General features: G+C 45.6%; 1 protein-coding gene across 1 annotated transcript in view; it reads right to left on the bottom strand.

Annotated features, from left to right (window-relative positions):
• Window positions 1-25599, bottom strand: part of SERINC5 (serine incorporator 5) — a 43626-nt gene extending 18027 nt beyond the window's left edge. Inside the window, exons 1-5 of the mRNA XM_072859461.1 lie at window positions 25406-25599; window positions 11535-11702; window positions 4243-4421; window positions 3889-3971; window positions 1098-1191 (exon numbers count right to left, since the gene is read on the bottom strand). Coding sequence (XP_072715562.1) covers window positions 1098-1191; window positions 3889-3971; window positions 4243-4421; window positions 11535-11702; window positions 25406-25432 — 551 coding nt within the window. The 5' untranslated portion in view covers window positions 25433-25599. The remainder of the gene's footprint in view (window positions 1-1097; window positions 1192-3888; window positions 3972-4242; window positions 4422-11534; window positions 11703-25405) is intronic.
• Window positions 25600-26301: the final 702 nt, after the last annotated feature.

The following is a 26301-nucleotide window of genomic DNA, read 5'->3' as shown; positions in this document are numbered from 1 at the left end:
AGCGTGGTCCATCTTGTTTTCCCCTCTTCACCTTCCAAACACCTTTTGAAAAGATCACTGTTTTTTTTCAGGAGTAGCAACTAAAAAAGTTGTTTTGGCACAAAGGGCTTTTTGGTGCATGGAAGGTTTTTTTGGGTTTTTTTTGTTCTTGTTGTTTTGTTCTGTGGAAACATGACATTTTAAAAGAGTATCTAATGTAGAGAGTGCTAAAGTTAAATGCTGCTGCTGGAAATCTTTCATCCACAGAAAAGCAGCTACAGTAATTAGCAGTAAAAATATCTGTGGTATAAGGAGATCTCACCTCTTCCTCCCCGAAAACAGGCATCTAACAAAGCCCAAAAGTTTGCTAAAACTCTTCCTTAGCAGTCAGTATGCTAACCTAGAACAAGAGAGGACCGCAAAGGTTTGTAGAGGAAGAAATGTGAGACAGAAAGGGTGGAGGTAGAGGCAGGAGTTCCTGCGTGTATGTGGGAGGACAATTTAAATATTTTAAATAGATAGGAGGGTAAGGGCTAGGAAGGTAATAGCAAATATGCTTAAACCAGAAATTAAGTCAATGCCAAAATGGGGTATATGTGGGTTGATAATGGAATCTTGCATATTTAGATGAAAGCAAAGAAGCTGAAGAGAAAGTAGCAGTTCTCATGTTGAGGAAAAAAAAAATTGATGTGCATTAAGCTGACACAAAAAAGCAGGATTTACCAGTTTACATCACTGCAGACAGTTTCACTGTTACATCTTGCAAATCTAGTTTTATTCTCTTGCACCACTTTGTTTCTTAGCAGGTATATTTTCATATAAAATATAAAACAACTTTAAGTAAGAGGTTTTTACATCCCAACATGCTACTACTTATTAGAAGCTGAGCAATTTAGGTTAAGAATAAATCAGCAGAGTAGAAGTGAGTAAGGAGGAAACATTTCTGCTGGAGAAGGAGAAAGTGAATGAACCAAAGATGAACAGCTCTAAATATTGACATTAAAGTGTCGTATTTCAGAAGTTGCGTCCATGCTACCTTTAAATTCTTTGTTACGAGAAATGTATTGTTCAGGAGTCCACCAGAATTTTATGCAAATAACTACTTGCCCAACACATACCAATTTTTATTCCATTTGTGTGCGAACTCAACAAGCAGGATGAGCTGAATGGCAATGAAAAGGAAACCTCCTGTTGCTCCTACGTAGCGCCAGGCTGCAAGGCAGAGAGGCAGAAAATAGGTCAAACTGCAGTCGCATTTCCCTTGCGATGGAATTATTGCCTATGCAGTGAAGCTGTTACATGGTTTGAATACCTCAAGCCCACAGATGTAGCAGGAGATGAGAGATTTCAGCTGAAAGGCCAGCTCAGCTAAGTCAAGATTAGCTCCGTGATGAATTCAGCTTGCAACCTGCTACACTTTCAAAATAAGCCTGTTAGGATATTTACTGAGTTTCCCTAACCTAGAGAATTTTTGTGGAGACTATGAGTTACTATATTCAGGCAGAAAATAATGAAACCTTCATTTGTGACTGGCAGGAGGGAGGTGGTGTGAAGGCATTTCACAGGAATCTAAACCCTGAAATTGCAAGGTACTGGAACCCAGTACTAAAAAGGGCAATTTCTTCCCTTCCCGATTCCAGTACCACAGAAAAACAAAGGTGGGGCTTATCTATTTACAAATGCTGTCCTGAGGCACTCCCAAAGAGACAGGAACACTTTGGTATTCACTGCCTAGTTTTAAGACAGGTTATTTGACTAGTTAACCATTGACCTACATATACTGTATTTAGGTAGCTGTTTGGATACTTCGGACAACAGATCTCTTATGTGCAACATCAGAAGTTTCTGAGGAAATACAGACACCTATTTAAATGTTTAGTTGCATATACAGCTTGTACAGCCTGTGCTGCTGCGCAGTGCATAGCCTATAAAAGACTCCAGGCATGCAGCTGATTTCAGTGAAGAAGATCAATGAAGTGCATTAGCAAAGTTCAGCCATATCCTGCCATTGTGTTTTCCTTTTGAAAAAAGGCAGGGAACAAGGTGTGCATGCGTGTTTGGGAGAGGTAAAGCAGGAAAAAGCAGGCCACCAATGGAGTGAGTAATTAAATAGTCAGACTCAGGATCTCCCACTGCCACAGGCAGGACACTGTGGGATGTTTTATGGATCCATCATAGATAAGGTTAGCATGGCCAGTGTGGATTTAACACTACAGCCCACGCAAACGTAGTTCTTGCACGTAATACTCCTCCTCCATGATTAACAAACTGCTAAGCATGGGAAGCATGGCAAGAGCTTTTTTTTTTTTAATAAAAATTAAGCAAACTGGGAGAATGCTAACCAAAAAAATCCGGAAAAAAAACAGTGTAGGTTTCCTGATGGGAGTGAAAAAAATGGAAAAACAAAACCACACAATACCCAAACCATCTGTAAATCTCAAATTCAGGGGCTGACTGGAGTACAGTTTAGCAGGATGCGCAGAATACAGCTTCAGACAGAAAAGTCAAGGGCTAATTTAGGGAAGAAAGCTTGTTATGCTGTATCTCCACACTAGGTTAGACTGCTGTTGAGAAACAGCACTCTAATCAGCACAAAAAGTTCTGTTTTCCCTTTTCCCCAAACACTTCAGTTCTTGACGACTTTTTACCATGGAAAGGGTCACTTGCAAAGATCATAGGCAGTCTCTCTCACTCATGAGTACAACACATTGCACTGCTACATCTTTCTAACCCAAACAGATTAGAGACTAAGGACAAGCACATACAGCCATCCTGTGACTTTGCAGAGGAGAGGAATAGGAATAAGGAGCTCTTCACTTCTGGGTCATCAAACTGAACCAGGACCAAACAAACAGCTAGTAAGAGCAAGAAGCTGAATTACACCTATCAGTGGTTTACTTGAGTGGTTTTTACCTTAGTTTCCCAGAGTACTGTGCTCATAGTATGTCTGCCCACTCTATTCTCTTCCCTTGAGTTACTCCTTCCTCACCCCCTTTTTAAACACCCCCACTAGAGGAGATTAGTGTTGAAAACACAGGTAACCAAGCAATCTGTAGTGGAAGCAGGCAGCAGACACAACCGCTCCTTTGCATTACTGATCCCGCGACTTTCACCTGCCCAGACTCAACAGCTTAAGGGCTTACAAGTACCTGGCAAACTGAAGAGCAGAAACTCATCTCAGTATCACCGGGATTTTTGCTCCTAGCCCACAAGAGGCCTGTGAGAAGCCCCCCCAGAGCTGACATTTAAGCACTGGGCCAGTCCCAGCATGCTTTTGTGGTGCCAGGGCGTCTTCCAAAACTGGAAACGCTTCAGACACAGCACCCTCAGCAGAGCACTTGCAATATGCCCCAAGAAGTCTAATTTTACCTTATTGCATTTACGCCACCAGCCTGAAAGCTAATAACATCCCAAATTCTCTTGCGGCACTGCAGGTTTCCAGGCAGCAAACACCAGTGCCCGGCAGGTCACCATGCCCCCTTGAGCACTGGCACCTCTCCACCGTGCAGCACGGACCTCAGCTGCTGCGCTACGGCAGAGCTACCTGCACAAGCCAAACTGACATGTGTCTCTGAGTTCTTGAGTAAACAATTTCTTATGCACCATTACAGCTCCCTGCTTTCTTAAAGAATTTGCAAGACAGCACCGCAGTGGTATTTTTACCTACCCATTTGGCCTGCTCTTGGTCAGAAAAAAACATGCTCTTCACTGCACATTCACACGAAGACCACGTGCTCTGTGCACACAGAGTTCTCCCCAAACAGCTCCAAATATTCCCTTTGCACCGGGACTATACTGGCTTTACTTGAAGAAATACTGCAATATTCACGTTGATCAGACCTTTAGGATTTATAACCACTCACCAGGTAACATAGAACAAAGCAGCATAACAAAACAAGAAGGACGTACCATTGAGGAAAGTGTCCTGATCGGGAATGAAGAAGGCTCCTGAGCACATTGCTGCCAGAAGTATAAGTTTAATGAGCCAGAATCTGGATGAGAGGGAAAAAAAACCACCTGGTTATAATAGGAATTAGATGTCTTCAACTCAAGTACCATGAGAAATCTCTATTTAAAGCCCTACAAGAGAAAAAACAGCCTTTGATGACTGATTGCCACTTTAGTTAGTTTTCACTTGCCTGCATTATTTCTGACAAAAGCAGTTTTGGGTTTTTTTTTTGCTTAGTACTACAACCAACCGGAAAGTAGGCAGCATAAACCTGTAAAGAGAAGTGGAAATTAAGCAATCAAACAAATACTCACCCATTATGAATGTATGCCCGGCAGCTTTTGCTGCTGTTAATTTTGATGGTGAACAAGAAGAACAAAAAGAAGAAACAGGCCATTCCAAAACAGACTTTGTACACCGCAGAGTATCCCACCAACTTCTCGCACATCTCACCCGCCTGAATACCCTTGCACATCTGCTTGTAGAAGGGAATCTGAAAAGCAGAACACGTTACAAGCTGTTAGACAGGACACAGGGCTCCTTGTAACTAAGCATGTCTACATCTATGCACCACTGACTTTTCACTGGCTTCATTTAACAGCTTTCATTCTTGATACCCCTCAAGCTGGATTTAAGGGTTCAAGGGACATAAAGAAATGTAAAACACAAGAGACTGGGTTTTCCAGAGCCTCAACTCTCAACTCCTTCCAGACATTTTGGGGTACAAGTCCACCTACCTTTCCTTCAGCTCTGTTGGCTTAAGCCATCCCTGCCCCTTACTGCTTATCCCCTCACCCCGGGGACCCTCTCCCTTTTTCCCATGCTTTACAGCAGAAGACTTTGATGGCTTCAGTAATCCAGTGTACATGAGACATAGTGGTGTTTGTACCAGCCGAAGGGGCATGAATGGGGCTGCAGGGCAGGAAGCTCTGGCTCGTGCTGCCCTTGATGGCAATGTAGACCGAAGCACACCCAAGCGGCACAGGGGCAGCAAGCCCCCTCCCCTCCATCACAGCCTCCGAAAGGGAGTTGTGCCGGTTGCCCTGATTTTGTTTTAAATTAACAGAAAGGCAGGAAAATTCCACCTTTCCTTTGACTCATTAAATGTTTGCCTTTGAGGTCTTGCTCTCGCCACGAGGGGAAAGCAAACAGCTGCACATTTTGGCTTCAGTTTCTCCAGGCGGAGATGATGCTGGGCACTCAAAAAAGGTCTATGTGGCCAGGACCTGCTCCTGTGGGGTGCCTCTGTGCAGACACCACCCCTTGCAGCCAGGGAGTCATTCAGCTGTGCAGAAATACAGGCATTTAATTACAAAGCCACCGTTCATTTCAAAGGAAGAATGGCCTCTCTGTACACTCACAGCCTTCAGCCAAGGCTGGTGAGACCAAAACCCCCTGGAGCTGATCGCTGCTACCTGCACAGGTAACAGGAGGAGACAGAAGACAATGTGTGCCAGGACACAACATGCACAAATAAATAACTCGGGCAAAGGAAATAGGAATCTGACTTCAGAAAGCATTCAGCCAGGCCAGATTTTGCTTAGGAAAAATATACAAAGATTGTGGGCAACGTCATCCTTGAACATTTCCAAGAAATTAGCAAAGATGGGTCTCTCCTTCCTTCAGCAGGCAGGTCAGTACACAAAACCAGGACAGGGCAAGAACAAACAGGACCTGAGAGCAAGCAATCAGGCAGTGTTCCCAGCTGGCTAGAAAGCCATCCGAGATGCAGGAAACACATAAACTGCCGGCTTCCAGCCAGCAGGCTCTGAAAGCCTGCTTCCCTCAGCAGGGTATGCAACTTCCCATCACGTGCCAGCAACCCAAACCAGTCAGGAGCTTAACAACGCTCCTAGCAGTTTCCCAAAAAGAGCAAGTATTTTAGCAGCTCACAGTAACACTGAGTTGCTGTGCTAAGCATAGCAAACCTAACTCCAGTACCAAGCTGCTCCTAGGTGGGCCAGAACCAGCCGAGGAGATGAAAAGCAGGTCTTGTGGCAGCTGCGTGGTGTTACAAGAATGGATTCGAGCTGGGCCACTCTGAGACACTCTTTCAGAAGCAACTCAGAGATGAGTAGCCACTGTGTAAGAAGCTGGACAGCAAACGAATAGCTGTGGCTAACTTGCATCCGAGAGTTTTTAGAGAGCTCCTGAGAAACTGTCTGGAGCACCAGCGATGCCTTTCCCAGCTCTTGAAAGGCAATGAAACATCAGACTGGGCAAACGTGCCAGCATTCAAAACCAGCAAATGGATTGACTGGAATAATTAAGAGACCTATCAATGCCACAGTGATGCCAGGGCAAGCCAAGGGGCCACAGCAATGCCAGGGAAAGCAACTGGGCTATCAATTAATGCTTTCCAGTTATTTGCTTATAATAACCATCAGTCAGCAGAGATTAAAAAGATGTATAATATTGAACTACCAATATTTCTGAGAAAATTAGATATTTGATATAGACAATAGTACTGACCAAGGAGACAGATTTCTGTAAGATCTGTACTTGGTACCAAGCAGCATTTTGCTTATGAAACTTATAGAACAAAACAAAAAAGTACCATGGAACTTGATTAATTGACGAGTTGATTAAAAACAGATCTCTGGGTAACTGTAAATGGGCGTCTTCTTTAATTGCATCGGTTTCTACAGAGATCTTGATGGGATTTTTGACCCTATATGTTCTTTTCTCCATTTAGTAGTAATTTCCTTACAGATCTGGCTGAGAGAAAATGGATGGATTCACAAGAACAATAGCTTGGTTTGTGCCTACACAAGCAACAAAGAGCTCAGCCACCATGTAGTATGCACAGCACTATGCAGTAATAAGTGATGGCCACAGGAATAGTCCTGTGGGATTGAACGCCCTTTTTGGAGACCCATGATCCTGAAGGAAGAAAACAAGAATAAAACCAAACTCTTGGGGATCCCAGCAGATAATAAACACGAGCACAATGCTGGGGACAAAAGGGCTGATGTAATGAAAAGGGCATGTTTTCGTGAGAGGACGGTCTACTGCTGGGAACAATTTATCAAGGCTCATGTGACTTCTTCACTGAAAGTTAAAAAAGACTAATTTTTTTTTTTTTTTAATTTTAAACTCTGTATCTCTGAAACATGTTCAGCTGCTGAGCAGCCTGTCCAGCCTATGTGATTTACCAGGCTTTCCATTTGCTGGGTAGTTTTGCCAGCTGTTAAAGTCACGGATTAGTTATTTGCCAAGTTTGATATAGTGAAACATCTACTTTTATACCTTTAAAAGCAACATAAGCTAAATTCTTTGGCCTATGAGTATGGGTCAAAGCGTTCTAGCTGCAGAAACTCAGTATCTGCTCAGATAACGTAAATGCCTCGGTTGCTGCGCAAACAATGATGTTATCACAGCAAGGTCAGCAATTTTCCAAGTGCAGTGAAACCCTTTGAGATGATAGCAACATCTACAGAAACAGGGACAGACTGCCCTGAACTTGCTTTCCCCTCACTGTGAGCTCCTGGCGCCCGAAGTAAATGCAGTGGAAGCAGCAAGCCAACACGGCCACACTGCGTCCAGGCTCCAGCCAGCTGGGGCTTGGTCACCTCTGAGCTTGGTCCTGTCTGCACCCAAACATGTGAATGCAGGAGCATGGGAAATAGCATCAGAGGGGGAATAGGAAGGAAGAAGAGTGTAGAAATGGGCCTGAAGGAGACTCTTTCATCTGGATGTCCTCATCCAACAGAGGAAGAATGTGGCAGATGAACTTTGCTATGGAAATGGAGGAAGCATGGAAGAAAATTTGTGTAAGTGGGGAGACAAGGGCAAAAAAACAGGTAAAACCACCTGTCTTGAGCAGCTGAGAAATGGAATAGAAAAACAAAAAAAAAAATCAGACCAAAACACACGCCATCTTACATCTATGGCTAAATTCTTATCAGAAATAGGCAATGGGCATCTGCACTTAAAAAACTCATTTTTGGTAGAAAATTTGGTTTTTAACACACTATAATGCAGTTAAGGGCCAAGATATAAACCCGGCTGGGGAAACAAGCCTGAAAGCATGCTCTGCCAGAACATGTAGCCATCTAGAACTGAACTGCTTTGACACAGCTGAACTGGTTTTTACTGGTGTTTGTCTTCCTGGAAACATCTTTCTTATTTTTCTTTTCATTATTTAAGTAGGACATGGATATTTCCAGGGTGAAACCACTCGTTTTGAAACAGCTTTAACACTAAAAATTTAATTAAAGAAAACCAAACAAAACACTATTTCAACAGACCAAAACAATTCTCTCCCTTTTCTTCTCTCCATTATTCTTTCAAAGCCTGTGAAATGCAAGGTTTTGCTTCAACAGAACATTTGTGAGTAAAGCTGTACCTGTTTTTCAAAAAACCAGAATAACTGGAAGAAAGTAATATATGGATCAAGGCATAGAAGCACTTCTTCAAGTTGGGTCCTGCTTTTCTTCATTTTGGAACAGAGTCAAGTCTCTAAATCATTTTGTGTAACTGCACATTGGTCTTTTCTGTCTTTCTGTCCCCATCACTGAGGCTCTCATGTCTTGCTTGATGCTCTACCCCATCTTTTGCCTTGATACACAACCTTGCTCTTCTGAAATCTATTCTACACGCTACTATTAAAAATATTTTCCTGGTCAAAACTATCCACTGCTTCCCTGCCCCTCCATTGCCTCTTGCTTCTTCCTCAGAGATCAAACACAAATGCCTTGGTTTCTTTGCACATTTTTCAGAATTTAACCCTTTGGGCCTCTCTCCTTTGGTGTTCCATGGGTGCAGGAACAGCTCAGGAGATGGGGAAGAAGAATGAAAACAACAGAGAAAAAACTCCCCCCCAAAAGACACTGTTCAGTTCTTAAGGCTTACCACAAAATACAATGTCCTCAAAATGCTGCTGGTTAGATTAGGAACCAAGGTTTTGAAACCATAACCAAATACTCCACAGGTACCGTGTCCTCCCACTGACACATGGTTTCGTCTACCTGCCAACTTTGGTGAGGAAGTGAAAGTTGTCCTCCCTGGGACAGTGCCTCATTTTTCCAGACATGTTGCAAGGCACAGAGCAGGTCCCCAGCTCTGGGCTGGCACCGGCAGAGTCTGGCACTGAAAAACTGTCCTAAACTTGTTTTAATAAACAGAATGCATGACCATGGGGGTAGATAAATACTGCAAACCAAATATAAACATTTTTTTAAAGTCTCTGTTTAAGGTGTCCATAAAAGATGTACATTTGCTGTTGCTTCCTCTCAAAATAAAGCCAAAGGACCAAGTGCTACAATAAATACTTTTAGAAGTACTTTAGACTTGGGAATTTATAGCCAATCAACCAAAAAAACCTCTCACTGACAAGGGAGAGAGTCCTTTCACGTAACATCAGCATGAGTATTTGAACTCTAAACTGGTAAAGCAGACACATGGTTCCCTGCCAAGATTATGGCTCCAAAGGGACTGCACTAAAATTTTAAATTTTAATTTTTTATTTTACTACAAAATTTTAAAAATTCTAATTAAAATTATTTAAAATTCTGTCTCTCAAGAAAGAGAAGGTGAGGTCCTAGAAGCCTCATGCAAAGTGTTTGCTTACAGTGTGGCTTCAGGAGCTAGGAGTGCTCCACGGTCCAGCCAAAAGCGAAGGAATCAGTAAGTACCCAGCACTTGCAAAACACAGTTCATCATTGGGAAGCTGAGACTGGTTAGTCTGAATAAATATTTTCAAGGTGCACTCTATTACAACTGGGCTGAATTAGCTTCAGGAGTCTTTGAACTTTTAATAGCCCTGAGCATAATTATTAAATTAGAGAACAGATAAAGAAAGCCTACTTTCAGATGGTCCATTTCCCATTCAAAGACATCAAATGCTCTAAATTAAGAGGGTGATTATCTTTCCACTTCACACTAACAGCTACTCTTTGTGCCATTTCTTCCCACACTGAGCTTTCAAGACTACGAACTGGAAAAGAAATTTGGCAATACTGAGAAGCATGTTGTTGAAGGCTTCTTGAATCACTTTTCTGTTGGATAAAGAGTGAGTTTTTTGTTAGGGATACAAGCTGCATTAAAACCACACTACTGATGGAAAATGACTTTATGAAATTTGGATATGAGCACGTAATTTGTCTCCCACACACTTGAGTTCCTTGGGTTATTCACTTTATTGCCAAGCTAAGCATCTAGTAAGTCAAAGTAATTTCTGGCAAGCAATTTCAGCACACACATGTTGAACAGTTTTTAAGTCGCAGCTCACAGGCAAGCATCATGTATGTACTGGGCGCTCTTACAGGGCTGTCAGCAGCTTTTGGTGGCCAGAGGTAAGATGATGGCACTAGGATAATTCAAGAAAAGCGCTGTTAAATGGAAGAAAATTGGGACAGAACATACAAAGAGGGTACAATGGGAAGAAAGAAAGGTCACTGGCAGCAGAGCACAGAAACCCTCGAACTAGCCCCGACATAAGCCCACTGGTTCATCGGTGTTGCAGGTACAGGATGCTACCACCAGCTTCTGGATGTGGGCTGCTGCAGAGGGAAGTGTTTCACAGACAACTGAAAGTCAAGTGCAGAAGGTAAGTCGGGCATCAACTTGACCAGCAACTGGTTAAACGAGGAAAGAGCCTTAACTGTGCATGCAGCGGGACTCCCTCTTGGGAGGGTAACACAAAACAACTAGATGCCCGCAGCGAGGGAAGCGTTCTGAACCTCCAGGGCAAGCACATTCACAACCTTGAAGCAGGCCCGATGCCAAGTTTGGTGCAGAAACTTAATTTTTAAGAATTAAGCAATCCAGCCATTGTTCCCTCTACTTAAAAACAGACTTTTCTTGTAGTTTGTAGAGGGCAAGAGAGGATTTGTGCTACTGAGAGCAACTTGGGTGGCTTAAGAAACTAAATCAAAGATGTAGTGCAACAGGTCTAGTGTTTGACCGCAAGCAGGCTGGTGAGCATTTAGCTTAGGAACATTGTATTAAGACTCTGAAAGAAACTTGAGTTTTAAAATCTAGTTTTAGCCACAGCTCCTTTCATGCTTTTGAAGCTTTTTAATTAAAAAGGCAATTAGAGATGAACAATATCTGCTGTGGTTAGAGGCCATGTGAACATGATGACTCAACGCACACTGAAGAAAACCCCTTGTAAAGGATCCGCAGCATTGTGCATTGCAGTAGTCTGTCACACAGCACCAAGAACACAGAATTAAAATTATAAATGCAACACTTGAAGAGTTATTTTCTAATTTGCTGCTTCTGCCACTAAACAAGTTGCCAGAGGTGAACTCAACGTTAGACTGAACCGATTTGTTCTACTACAACATGCTCCCTAACAGCCCCTAGTGGCACTACCCACACAGCAAACCTGGGATGGGTTCACTGCGGGTTTCCGCACAATGGAAGAGGTGGAGGGCTGCTAGTCCTGTGATCCGTGACTCTTCCTGTTGTGAAACACACTCAACTGGTGAGCAATTGACAGGAAGAGGCTGAGCACGGAAAATCATCCCATCTGGGTTTGGAAGTGGATGGGTGGAAGGAATCGACCGCCTCTTCTGAGGGAGCACCCCTATACATGAAGAGCTGTGGAAGGAACCCCATTTCCTTCCAGGGGTAGCAGTGGGTTCATCTTCCTACTTACGTGCGTTTTCATTTCGTTAGCTACTGTTGTTGACATCATGACACAACAGATGATAGTCACCAGGATGAAGTAAAGAGCATACATGAAGCGGGTGCTGGTTGACTGTTTTATCTTGGGGCAGCATTTGCAGCACAAGGAACAAGTGGCAGTACCGCAGCAGCAGGCCAACTGGAAAATAAGACAAAAAACACAAGTCATTCCATCACCACCTTTAGGTTTCTATTGCAAAAGTCAGACAGGGAAGCTGGGAGACTTCCTGTAAACTCCAGAATTTCTTAAGTCCTCTCCTCCCAGCTGAGCAGTATTTAAGTGGAAGCAGACTGTCTTGTTTATCAAAAGTCACTAGGTTTAAGCACATCAGTTTCTAGCTCTTCCCACATACTAAGGATGAGAGTGAAGAGGATAAGGAGGAACCGCTCCCAATTTCTTAATCCTGCTCTTTGCTATCGCTGTGCAGCTCATGGTCCTGACATGTTTCACCCAGCAGAACAGGCATTACAATGGTAAGGCTCTGTTTCCTGCAATACACTCTCCACCCTCCGCAGAGAAAAAACAAATCTGCACAAGAAGGGCACAGACTCCAAAACTGTTTGCTTTTAACATACAAAACTATTTTGTTTCTAAGACAAGCTGAAGGTTTTGTTTCAAAACAAGCTGTACAGATCAATTTAAATTCACCAGAACCATACCGTCCTTTTTAATGTGCCCTTTCTGGTACACCACCCCACCACCCCCCCTTTTTTTTTTTTCTACAGAACTTTTTATGCTACTAAAGACTTTGAGCAAATTAAAGGCGGGGAGGGAAAACTGTTTAAGCCACACTTTGGGATAGTTGTGCTGAAGGCTTTATAAACAGACAACAGCTACAAAAAACCCAAACAAACTCAAATCAACAAACACAAAACTGCATTAACAGTTCTAAATATTTCGGGCAGTAGAGAAGGAATCTGGAAATACTTGGATTACTGCAAAAAAAGCAAAAGATAGCTGAGCTTGAAGGACCCAAAATACAACGGCACCATCTTGTACTGAAGAAAGCCAGAGAGGAAATGCAACTTCACAGTTAGACACACTTTGCAAAGGTGAAAGTGGTGATTCCATGTGCAAGATGGCAAGAAGAAAAATCCACAGCTGCAAGGAAAATAATACCAAATCACACTTTAGCTGATATGTCTCCAATGTCCAAATGTTATTAGAGACAGAATTCCTTGTGTATTTTAGTTCTTTTCTACTGATCTTCTGTTCACTGAAGGTCCACTAAGATAAATACCAAGAAGCATAGCAAAAAGCAGGTAATTGCCTTATTCAACAAGGAAAAAGGTACTGACTAAATCCTGAAAGGGCTCTAGCTTGATGCTCATTATTTCCTTGCTGTCAACAGTATCATTAACTGTCAAAGAAGCTGGATTCACCTTCCCTGCCTTCTACTTTTAGAAAAGTCATATATAAAAACATAAATATAAGCCTTATTTTTATACATAAGGCAGCACTGTCCTTGGCCAGGCCCTTCCTTGCAATAGGCAGCAGCTTCATATGGCTCCCGAGCTTAAGCCAGCAGCCGCGACCACAGGAGGGATTTTTGGACATCAGCAGGCGACCAGGAGCAGGGAACCTCTCACTGCTGCCGACCCCGAGCAACCTCACCCCTCGGCACTCCCACTCTCCAGGGGCTCCCCGTGGCTCGTGCGTAGCACAGGGGCCGTGCACTGCCAGCGCCAGGGGCTCCAGCACACCGCGGCCGCTTTTTCCCGGTGTTTCCTCAGCTCTCGGAGGGGCCGCAGGGATGTTCAGAGGGCCCCCCTGCTTTCTAGCAAGCAGTTGTACAAGATGGAAGGCTTTTCCTAGCCCTTGCCAAGGGATTCAGAATGCACAAGTGCCACATTTGAGTCATCCAGGCAAACTTCACTGGCTTGTATGTGCCTTCAGGTGTCAAACGCGCTGTTTTCCTGCCAGGACGCTTCCTCTACCAGCATCGATGACTGTCCAGCCTGGAGGAGGGGGTTTCACGTGTGTGTTTGCAGACATGCATATCTGTTGTAACTCTGCAGATTCTCACAACCAGACTGGTTGATCAAAGAGCCCCAAATAATTTTGAAGAAGTGTCTTGAAAAGACTCCCAGCTTATCATTCCCTTGCCATGACTATCTGCTGCAACACCCAAGCTCAGGCTTCCTGCCTTCAGACCCGCAGAAAGAGGGTAGCGGATGGGCCCTTGCCTCGCTCGACAACAGCTCTTCGCTTTGCAGAGGACATAAAACGGGGACAGTCCAACCCAGCTCCCACGCTGCCCTTCTCTCAGTTCACCGCTGGATCTCATGCCAGCGGAGACGGGGGCCTCAAACCACGCAGCTGCTAAAACTGCTGCTGCTGCAAAACAGAAATCCTCCCCAAAACACACAAAGCTCCAACTGTGGGGAATAAACAGAATGGGCTCGTGTTGGCACCAAAGCTGGAAATTAAAAATACTACGTGCATAAGGACATCGTGCAAGTATACTTTCAAAATAGAAGGCAGTGGTGGCTGAATGGCAATTTTATTTTTTATACGTAGTGAAATTAAATTAACTTTTACAGCATCGCTACAAGTCCAAGAAATAAGGAAACTATGGCAAGTTACTGATTCAGCAAACAAATGGAACAATAACATTTCAATACAAAAACAAACCAGAAAAGTATAATCCATCCACTTCAGAATTATGGAAAAAAAAAAGATTAAGACTAAAGGTCCTTTCAACCTGTATCAGCCAGATCCAAAGTATCCATGATGAACTTCAACTGCTGGCCATACTCACCATAATGTTAAAAACTATAGTACAGAAGTAAAAAGGTATGCAGCTTTGGCATTTGTAAGGGGAACAACATTTTCCTAAGCCAGGTGCTAGAGATCTCTGCCAGTGAAACCTCATCTGCGTCCAGCAACGTGTCTGCTATTCCAGTCCTGGGTCCCTGGAGCTGCTATTTAAAGTGACAGATACTTAAATAGAATATATAGCTCATTTATGCATTGTTCCACATTACTCAGAGAGACTTTAATGATAGTTTCTAATACTGAGCATGTACCCTATAAATTGGCAATATTTGTGAAATAGATCAGTGTCGCCATCTTTTTTCAGATGCACTCCTTTAAGCACTCTGAATAGCCATGGAAACCACAGAAAGCTGGTTAGGTTATTCAGCCACAGTCCCAAATTTGGTGGTTTGGGTTTTTCTGTTGTTTTTTTTTTTTTTTCTTTTTTAAACTCTGGTTATGACTAACTACATTCCAGAGTGGGCCACGATGAAATAGGTGTTACCCAAAAATAAATGAAAACAGTCTCTGTCCCAAAGAGTAAGACACTGGCCACAACCTACTGGCCCGAGAGGTTTCAAAGACGTTATCTTTGCGTGACAGACTTCAAAGCCCACATATACAACGAGTTCTCTGTTAAAAGACTGCGGTCAACGTGCAGCTGAACTACGCAGTCCCTCTGATGCTTCATGCTTTACCGGGGGCACGGCCTGTCTCGCCTTGCTTCTGCCTTTCGACTGCAGCCCACGGGCTGCTCAGGGCTCAGGACCCACTGGTGCAGAAGTGCAATCCGGTAACAAATTCTTCCCATGTTAAAAAAATGGGCTGTGAAAAAAGGCAAGTAATGTCGTAAACAGATTTAGCTTATCATTAAACAAAAGCTCCTCCGAAGGATGGGTTCTGCAGAAGGAAGGCGTTGTGCAGTTTTCAGGACGGAGACAACCCAGACAACCCAAGGTCTGCAATCGCTGCCAGCAGGCAGGCCTTGAAAATCCTGGTCTCTGTACCTACAGAGCTCCTTCGAAGTCCTGTGATCCTTCCAAGTCCGTGGTCCCCCAGAGGCCAGCGCAGTGGCATCCGAAAGCCAGGCTGCTCTGGCAGGAGTTTGTCACGCTGCAGCAGATTCTGGCTTCAACTCTTTCTCATCCAAAGGCTCCCACAAGTCAGGCAGCAAGTACAGCCACCCTGGCTCCCTCTCTAGCTTTACATCTCCTCAGCGGGTGAACTCCACAGTCTGACAATAATTACAAGCACTACGCAAATATTTATTCTTTCCACATATACTTAGAATCAGCCGGCCCCCTCACGCTAACCCACCATGCCGCCGGGCCTCCACAACGTAGCCCGGCTGCCTGCTTTGCTCAGTGCTACTCTTTCGGAGCTCAAGGAGGGTGCAGTGCCAGCTTGCCTGAGATCCCGAAACTTGAAAACCTAGTGTACTTGAAAACAGACTGCGCCGTGATTTGAACTGCCTGGATGATGGCTGACTTGACTGGTTTCACAACAGCAGCTGTGGAAAGCTACGTGGGAAATTTTTCTGGTAAAAAAAATTCAGAGTGCAGTTTCACAGACATTTCTTCTGGTAGCCAGGCTGGCTTAACAGCCACTGGCTTCCCCCAGCCTGTCTCCTCTGCCAGCCACTCACTCACTCCTACCCTGCCACCAGTACAGTTGTTTCTGCTGCTGGGGGTGACCAAACAAAGCAACCTACTGGCTAAAAAAAAAGGGGGGGGGCAGAGAAAAATGACATATCAGTCCTTCTCAGCTGCTGATTTATTATGCAATGGCAGAAACAGTTTTACCGTTTCAAGTGAGGGCACAGTGCGCGAGCGGGAGGGGAGAGCAGAGGTGAATGCCTCGCAGCAGTTCCACGTGCTTTGACTCTTTTCTGAGCAGATATGTTACAGTGGTGTTTTCCTACCACCTCATTCGATTTGAGTGCAGTAGGTTCCTGCCAATGCAGAGGAACAATAATTTTTACATCCACACAGTGAGGAGCAGAAGCAAGCAGACTATATAACAGCCCTAGTCCGTGCAAACCACTTTTCCAAGTACAGGCAGGCCTGGACATATTTGCACACTCCCATCTTATGCCAGCCTGGAGAGTACCTACGGTTAACAAGAGTCAGACAGGTTAACAAAACAGGGTAAAAGCAGGCTTACCAACTTGCGCACAAGCTATCAGCTCCCTACAATGAATACTCCACCAACATACACTTAACATCTGCCCCACACCCACGTCTTGATTTTTGCAAGCTGTGATCCAATCTGATAAATCAGTGGAATGAGGTATGATGGTAATGTTAAGCACACATGTAACTATTTACATTCAAGACTGAGAAGTGAAGTGAAAGTGTCCTTGCCTACTGCTTTTGTAGAGATAGTGACATTTTTAGAAGGTATTTTCCACAGATGTTTCCAAAAAAATCTCAAAGGTCTTAGAAAATATTTTGTGTAGCCATTAAAACAAAGTGAGGAGTTTCAGGATCACTGCCCAAAATAGCCTGTGGTATTTTTAAATTATACAAACCATAGGGAAATATCAAGCTTATCACAACAAAGCACTCTTCCTTTTGGGAGACTTCAGCAGAAATGGTAAAAATCAAAGGAAAGAAGAGCATATTGAAAAAACAGAAGTGCATACTTAAATGAAATGAAGACTTAGCAGTGTTCCCTCTCTTCCCTCCTAACTGACTGCCTGGCCAGAGCAGACAGGGAGACTGCATGCTTTCCAGCCTGTACGTGGAGCACAGGAATGTGCCTTGCTGAAGCTTCTTTTCACGGAGGCCTACAGCAGCTTAGTTTTTCATGCACTGCTTGATTACTTGACTACCAGCGTTATCTGGGCCATAAGATTTGCAGATAATGCGGTCACTGAGCTGTTAACAGCAACGTGTTAAAAACACCCAAACATCTACTCTCACAGCTACATGCAGCATCCAAGGAGGCTGGAAGAGCAAAGCAGCCAGCCCTGCATGAATAATGTCCTGAAGCAGCTACACACCTGCCCTTGGACTTCCAGTTTCAGGAAAGAGCGTCTAGCAAGCCAACAGTGCTAGCATACTATGCCAGCTGTCCCAAGTGTTAGGAGCTGGGCTCAGACTATTATTGAAAACCCCCGCTGTTATGCATACATATTTTGCAAAGTTTTCTTCAACCGGCCGCATGATTACACAGTGGTTTGTCCCTGTGAAGTAACTAAATTCACCTAAGAGGCTTTATTTTGTCCTTTGTCCAACTTAATTCACTTTTCACTGCTGCTTCTTTAATATTCAGACTCACCGCGTGGCTTAAGCCAAGAAGTTTTGTGACCAGCATACCAGTTAATCAACTGACAACCTATTTTTGGGAGCACCCTTGACACTGGAAACTGCAAAATTAAAACCGACTTCAGAGAAAAGTCACACCAGCCTAGACACTGCCCGAACACTGCTTTCCAGTGAGGCTTTCCTGCCCCGAGCTGAGTTTCCAAAGCAAAGGGCTTGTGCCCTGCACCATGGGGCAGAACTACCATACAGCACCAAGCAGCTCAAAACCCAGGTGAGAAAGCAGCATCCAGGACAGCTACACCAAGAGCTAAAACGCGGGCGAGCCGCTGCCAGGCGCCGGCAGAGCTGAAGTTACACTGAACTGAGGATGATTAGCTTCTGTCTCCATGCTCAAACGTTTCTACGTGGTGACTCAGCTCAGCATTAGAAAATATGCCACTGCGAAACATCTAAATTAAAGACTGCCCAACTGCTCTTCTCCTGATGATTTTGGAAAAATCAAGACAATTGTTTAGTCTGACCTGAGTCTCGCAGTGTATCACATCACCCGGCTCCCCAGTAGTATAGCTATTTTCCGCTAGCATGGACCATCTGGATTTGACAGCACTATGAGGTGGACTGTCTGTCCCTCCAGTTACTTACATCTATAATTAAAAACAGACACCCCCTCACTCTCCCTTCTAATTTGCCTGCCACAGTTCCCAGGCACTGGTTCTTGGTGAAGCTTTCTTCACTAGCTTAGAGAGCCTTTTAATTACCACTCGTCAAAGAAGGAACCCAAACCATTTACCCCCGGTCTCATTTGAAGGCTTTAACACTTTTCCTCCCAGCACCTAAATTGTTTGGGTTTTTTTCCTGCATCCCCTCAAATTTCCCCAGTCCCTCCTACAAAATCATGGCAGCAGCATCAGCCCAACTGCAAAGTCACCTCGCTCCTCTCCCCTGCATGCAGCCAAAGTGGGGGCGAGACTCTGCCCCACAGCACCCCACGCTGTGGGAGCAGCCTGCCTTCCATGCACACCTTGCCAACTGTACTTAAACGGTGTATTTTATTTGCACTGGGGTCATGCTGTCTGGGTTACATCACCTTCAATAGTACTCTCCACTCCACCAGTCCTTCCATCAAGCCTGTGTGATTTTGGGAGCAATTTTAAATGTACTATCAGGTCACCGATGCAAACACGCCACTGTTTTCATCGGTGACCTGATTATGAAGCTTCTTTGCATTGATCCCTTGTCAATCTTCACTGAGAGCAACCTCTGCTGGGTGACAGGTTCAACTGTCCTTTCCTGTCATCTCATATTTCACGGTTATCTCATTTGCAAGTCATTCCAGCTCATGCTGCAGCCATTTCTCTGCCTTTCACAACGGAGGAGCTACTAACAGAGCAACTGGAAGATGAAAGACAAGTCAGCAACAGCAAAGTCTGACGATTTGAGTCCATCACGTCGTGCAGTGAGCAGATTTTCTCCAGGTTAGCTCTGATGTTCGAGACCAGGACTCCAGAGGTAGAATGGCACACACAGATGCAATATGGTGCATCGCCAGGGACAGAGAGCCAAGTGCAGGACAGTAAGTGCTTAAGTGCATGTACCACCGACGTGAAGAAGCAGCTAAAATGAAACTTCTGTACGCATTGACTTAAAAGCATGTAGCTGGAACAGCTGCTTCACTTTTGAATGAACTGACAGCTCTGAGCTGTTCCACAAAGATGTTGTGTCTTTAAAAGGTGGTTTCAGTACTGAGTCTAAGAGGACTTTAAGGCAGGGGAAAAAAAAAAGACATTAACACTTTGTACAAAGTGACAAAAGCCAATAAATTGGTACAAAACATTAACTATTTCTCACCATGTCATATTAAAAAAAACCAACTACCTGCTCGAAGCATTGCTAAAGACATTCCAGTTTAGATCAGCGTCACAACAGCCAACTTCACACACGTTTCCACACTGGCAGGTTCAAAATGGAGCCTGCTCACGTCTTCCCATTGCATACTTCTTGATGAGCATTTTTAAATACGACTACTCAAGAAGTATCTTGAATAGTATTCCTGAACCACTGTTTTGCCAGTGACTGTAACATAAGAAGCCAAGGACAAAAACCACATGAGATAGGTCTCTTCAGAAAACGTTAAGAACGGTTCCTGTTAAAACTCAGTGCAAGAGATGACAGCTTGACACATTTTGGATCAGTCCTACTGGACAGAAAGAAGTGCAAAACTTCCCATTTTCAGACTGTGAACATTTATATGTTTAAATACTTGAGCATAAACCATCTCTAATTGCTGGAAGTTCCAATCATTAAAGTGTAAACATCAGTCCCAGCATATCACTAATCCCAGTTATCAGTAATTAAAATGATTATGAGATTGCTAGGTGTGTCAGGACTCCCTTCAAAACAAACACAGAGCCACCTTCCCCCCGCATGCGGTCATGGGTAAATGCTGCAGTGCCCCACAGCTCTGGCTGGCTCGGTCCCACACCGCCTCATGCGGCAGCAATGCTCATGTTGAAGCCTCTCTCTTGGGTGACCTGAGCAACGCAGTAGGTCAAATTCTGTCGGCAGAATGGTCGATCACAGCCTAAAAATCTAGAAGGCCGGGCATTTAACATGTCAAAACATATTGGAGCCTGCACAGTTGAGAAAGAATTGGAAGCGCCATTAACTTGGGTATGAGAAGAACCTTGAAAGCAACCTAAGGTCCACGTGTCTTCACATGGCTAAGGTGAGAACACCATCCAGCCTCAGCATGTGTTTGGGATGACAGCAGTCACCAGCTCCAGACGAGACCTTCAGCTTATACTGTAGTCATAGCTCAGGCTTTCATTCAATTGCTCCCCTGAAACACGTATGTCTTGCACCCACAACTGCGAGTGCATCCATTGTAATGAAAGTCTCAGTAACAGAAAAAAACACCCTGGAATACCTACACTTGCAAAAACTAAAATAAAAGCAGCAGTAGGTTTTATATCGTTCCACAGAAAAGTATCCCCTTGCCCTTAAAAGTCAAGGCTCTGCTCTTATACTGCCTTCACTCTACATTAAGCTGTTCTTTAAACCCACAATGCAACCAACTTGTGGCATGCGAGAGGAAAAGGCTGAAAAAAAAAAAATAGGCAGCAATGGGAAACTAAGCAGGAATGAGAAAGAGTATCTTCTGCCTGGAATGAGAAGGAGTATCTTCTGCCTCTTCTGCAGTGCCAGGGAAAGGATTCCAACCTAGCGATGCAAGTGCCAAATGATACAACACTTACAGGATCTCACTGTCTTTTGGTCACTTTTCCCTCCCTTTCTAATCACTTTTGAATCCAGCAGCAAATTTTATCCAGCTGTGGCAGGCAGATGGGGGCCTCAAAGATATTACATTCTTACAATTTCCCTGAAAATAGGCAAAAGGTTTAGCAGAGAAAAATGATCTCTCAACCCGGAGCAAGGAAAAGGCTGCAACACAAGTTCAGTATTTATTAGAAAGGGAATCGACATAAGATAGCAACCTCAATGGACAAAGCTGCAGAAAACCAGGCTTTGCTAACTCAGTTGTTCCGGCAACCATTTGTTTAAAACAAAAACTCCATGTTTCTGCAAACAGGGAAAAAAGTCCTTCCCCAGTCTGTTTTCCTTAACTGTATATTCAAGTGGAGGACACTACAATGCTCGGACATCAGGCCTCAGACAGCTAGTTTCATCTTCAGTCGTGACTAATAGCAGTGGTGGGGGCATGGAAAAGCAGCTGTGAGAGAGGGTAAGACCCACAGCGAAATTTCTCTTTTTGTAACTGACCGGCTCAGGTTAAACACAATAAACCAAGCCCCTCTCACCCAGGAAGACCATTTGCAGAAGAAAAGACGTGTTTTGGGGAGCACCATGTGAAGCGGAGCCAGGAACGGCACCAGCACCGTCCCATAGCGCTGCAGTGCATCACACCACGCACCTGCCCCAGCAATGCCCCGGCGTCCTCAGGGGACGCAAACCTGGGCAGGGATGACGCAGCCACCCTTTTCACCATGTAATGAAGAGGAGACCACGAGGACAGGACTGCAAGCCCCCTTCTCAACCTGCAGATGCAAACAGGCAGTGCCAGAGAGGCAGGCAGCCCCAGAGCGCACGGGGGCCTTCCTTCCCTTGCCCCAAAAGCCATGAGCCCCAGAAGTCGTAAGATTGGCTGAGGCCAATCTTATAAATACAGCTTCTTTTTTTTTTTTTTTTTTTAAACCCCTCAGAATTAGACGGCTGGGTATAAAATGAAAATCTGATACTCTAACTTGCAGTAGATCTCACCGCGTTTACTATATGATATGATTTCTAAGTGCAGAACAGTATTAAAGAAAGCACTCAAGATTTAACAGACCTACAAAAATTGCTGTATAAACTTTAATAACTACCAGTTCTAATTGAAAAATCCCTCTTCTTGAACAACCCAGCTACAACATACTGCCCCCCAAAAATTAATGTTAACTATCTAAATTACATTTATTTAACTCTGGAAAAAACATATTCATTGTAATAAAGATTTTCCGCAACAGCTGCTTTTCTTAACCATGATCTCAACTTTATTCTCTTGAGAATAACTACTGAAGAAAAGCCAAATGTAAAATCCTGTTTCCTGTCAATTTAAGCAGATGTTTTTATGTAATCAAAAGCATTGTGGAGGCCCAAGCCAAACTGTATTCTCACTGCATTCTCAAAATAGGTCCACCAATGAAACACTAGCAAAAGTAGAAACATTTAGCAAGTTTATTACAGCTCAGAAACCTAAAAATCACAGTTCTCTTCAAAACAAGGTTGGACGTCACCTGATAAAAACCAACTGCAGAAATTAAAGTTTATAAATGGCCAAGTTCCTTGAAAACAAGTTCCCAGGGTCTACTTGGCAAGGATAAAAGTCACACAGTAATGTTAATTAAGATTATTTTAAATAATTTTTTAGTACAAAATCAGCATAACCAAAGTACACTGAAGTTTGGCAGTTTGCCGCTGTACCCTTTAACAACAGGAATCTGTGCTGCGAAACCTGAATGCATTTATCCCGACAGGCACCATCAACTAGATGTTTAGTACGGTTTGACCGAAAACCAAAAGTACCCATCACTCATCGTCTACTTCACACTAGGAAAATTTGCTGGCATTATAAGTGGAGAAAAAATGGATAGTCAAGTGATGTTAACTCACAAAACTTTGATATCAGCTACAGACATCCACGCACGATAACTGCACTTTCACAGCTCAGAATGACAATACCAAAGTTCTCAGGCAGTTCCAGGAAAGCAGATCCACAGAAACAGAGAGGCAGATATAAGATATATACAGGGCAAAAATACGTCACACAAAAAAACCCCACCCCGTGGGATATCAAATCCAATAAACTAGTATATTTTAGGGAAAAAGGAGGGACCCAACGTGAGTGTTGTTCTTCAGGACTCGTATAAAGTTCCATCTTTCCTCAAGCACATCATCTCTGTTTCTGGAGACAGGGTTAACTTCATCTTCAGGGGAACATTTAAGGAGAGGCCAAATTCCTTCTCAATTTTCCAGCCTGATTAACAGTACCCATAAAAATGCCTGAGGAGGTTGGGTTGAGAGAGAAAGAACTACTATCCCTTTTGTTTTTCCTGTGTATTAATCATGTTAAACAAACGTCCCCTCATCACGGTTGGAATAAATCAAGTCACGAAGGCAAAGACCATTTTTTCTTTTAAAAAAGTTACACTGCATGCTATTGAAACATGGTTTATGCCATTTATCATCTTATCCCATAAAAAGGTTATCCACACTAAGTTCGCTGGTATAACTCCAGCAATATGCCATATTTAGCACAGATAAGTCTTACATCAAAAATAGTGCTTGAGCCTGCAGAATACGTCTCCCCAGGGTATTGCATAATTTTGGCGCTATGACTGCATCCACTTTAGGGCTTTTGCTTCTGCTCCAACACCACTAAGAAGTTTAGTTTATTTACAGACTCCAAAGTGACACATCAGTGTCAATAAAACACATTACTACTAGATATTACTACACAGGGTAGGAACAGTGGCTTTAAGAATGTCTCAAAGTTTGGTCACGCTAAAGCCATGCCATTCACCATGAGTCTCACAATGGTTTCATCCTCTTGGTATTAAGTTACTTCTCCAGGAGCTACACCAAAAGAAGCAATGAAAATGCAAACAGCCATGAACCACTGCAACTACTAACATCACTTTTTTGAGCTGCTCCAAAACTTGTTTCACACGCTGACAAAATGCAGGCAAAGCAGCAGTCAGGGAGCCCCCCTGCTTTAAGAGGAATATCAGCAAATGCAGTTACTGCTGTCCCCCACAACCACCCAGGGCTGTTTGGTGGGAGGCAGGGGAGCTCGCGGAGGACGGGCACATGGAGGCACGCTCAGTAATCCTCCTGGCCCACCGAAGCTTGAAAGAACCACAGCCGGAAGACCAAATCTAGCCCAAGATTTCAACCTTCAGGAAAGATCTGAGATTTTTCCCAGGTGGTTCGCAAAAAAGCAAGAGAATAATCAGATGCTGAGAGTGGGCAGAGTGACCAATGAAGAAGTATCAATAGAATTAGGACCGTAAGGTGTTTAAATATGTAAAAGAACAGGAATAAGCTCACTGGCTAGTCTGTTGGAGACGGGACAAGTAGTAATGGGTTTCTATTGCAGAAGTGGAGATTTGGGAAAATGAAGCACAAAATAAAGTGCCTGGGGCAGATGCAGTCTAGCACCAGGCTAGAGAGACAACTGATAAGAAGAGGAGTCCTTCCCTTGAGTGCAGCCACGGAGGAGATCTGGACAGGGCCCTGCGATCACCCTTCTCCTCCAAGTCCACAGTCCTTCATCCATCAGAACTGATTCAATCAAGAAAACAAGTGCGCCGTCGTAAGATGTGGAGCACTGATTCATCATCCCATGGATGCTGAAGGGCGTAGGTCCTGCACTGCCCTCCACCACCACTTGCTCTCACCTCTGACTTCCTCTACCTGCACCTGCACTTGCTGAATCTTTCCACAAGCCAAATTTAAAGGAGTTTGTGAAAGGGTCTGAGGAGCGCCAGGCAGCCAGCAGCTGAGAGAAGTTGAGACCATTCCACTTCCTATACCGTGGGGTCTCATCTCCCCACCACCAGGCAGGCACCCGGTGGCAATTATCTAACCGCCTCTCGTAGCTCTAAGCGATCTGTCACCCCTTTGGGAATCGCTCCTTGCACTGCAGGTCTTTGGGAAGGCTCCTCTCAACGTCCGTGTCTTCATCCGCATCCCGCTGCCCGCCGCAGCTCCTGATGCGGACGCCCGCCCGCAGAGCGACGCTCCGCTGCCCGTACTCCTGCCTGTCCTGTCCTCCTGAAACACCCGGGGAATTCATCCAGGAAACTCCGCACAAACACCACCACAAACACTTAAAGAGCCAGGCTTTACAGGCAGGCACCCCCGCTGCACTCGGCTGCCCCTCTGCAAGTGCTGCTGCTATTTTAACGCGTTAATTGCGCTGGGGAGGACAGCTCCCCGGAGGCGGACCGCGGCGAGCGCCAAGCTGCGGCCCAGGGGCAGCGCAGGTATGCGGCCCCCCGGCCCCGTCCCGTCCCGTCCCGTCCCGTCCCTCCCGGGCTCTCGGTCCCCCGCGGTGGGCCGCCACCACCCCGGCCCCGCCGGGCGCTCCCCGGGACGTCGCCCCCCGCTCTCCGTGACGGCCGTCGGAGCCCCCGGGCGGGTCCCCGGCGCCGGCCCCCGGGGGGGTCCCCCGGGCCCGCTGCAGAGGGGGCTTGCGGGGCCCGCGCCGCCCGCCGCGCCCACCTGCCGGCCTCCCCGCGCCCCCCAGCCCCTTACCTGGCCGGCGCAGCAGGGCGCGAACATGCCGGCGGCGCGGCGCGGCCTGGCTCCCTGGCTGCCTCCCTCATGCGGGAGCGGGCTGGGCTGGGCCGGGCTGGGCAGGGCAGGGGAGGGGGGGCAGCGCGCGGGCCGCCGCCGCGGCGGGCGGAGCGGCACCGCCTCTGCCCGGCTGCCGGCCGCGACGCCCTCGGCCCGGCCCCGCCGCCCGGCTTCCGCTGTCGTCAGCCTGCGCGGCGGCGCGGCCCGGGCCGGGTGGGCTCCGCGCCGCCTCCGCGTAGCGGCCGCGCCGCGGTTGTTGGTGCTCCCTGCGGCGGGCCTCGGCCGCCGGCCCGCCCCGCCGGAGGCCCGCCTTCCCCGAGCCGGGGTCACCCTCCGGACCGGGAGCCCCCCGCGCCCGCCGGTGGGGAGAGCACCCGTGCTCCGCCCTGGCCCGGGGAACTGCACCTCGGCTGGAGGCCCCTGGGCGTTTGTCTTGCGCAGGAGTCAGCGCAGCGTGTTCGAACTTTCTTGTGTCGCTTGCGCGAGCCGAGAGAAGCGGCAATGCCGTCCTCAGCTCCGCCGTCTAGACCGAGTCCGTGCGGGACTGGCCTCCGCAGGCTGTCCTGCTCTCAAGGACACTGCTAAGATCACTTGCCTGCTCGTATACCCTCTAAAACACCTGTTTTTTAGTAGCTGGAATTTAAGGCGCTCACTGAATAAGACGAACGTGGGGATCTTAAAAGACCAGGCTCCAACTGCAAGTTTACCACTGGAACGCACCAGCCGTGGGTTCAAACTGCTTCGCCACATCCCGCGGCCCTTACGCTGCCCACACCTTCACGGAAAATCGTGTTTGTTCAACGGACGGCTTGAGGGCTGTGCTTTCCTAACAGGAGCTGAGACCTTTCCCGGTG

This window comes from Ciconia boyciana, chromosome 4 (assembly GCF_034638445.1).
Source record: "Ciconia boyciana chromosome 4, ASM3463844v1, whole genome shotgun sequence".
In the NCBI taxonomy this organism is placed as follows: Eukaryota; Metazoa; Chordata; class Aves; order Ciconiiformes; family Ciconiidae; genus Ciconia; species Ciconia boyciana.
Note: the sequence above shows the minus strand (reverse complement) of the source record. Positions and strands in the feature narration are given on the sequence as shown.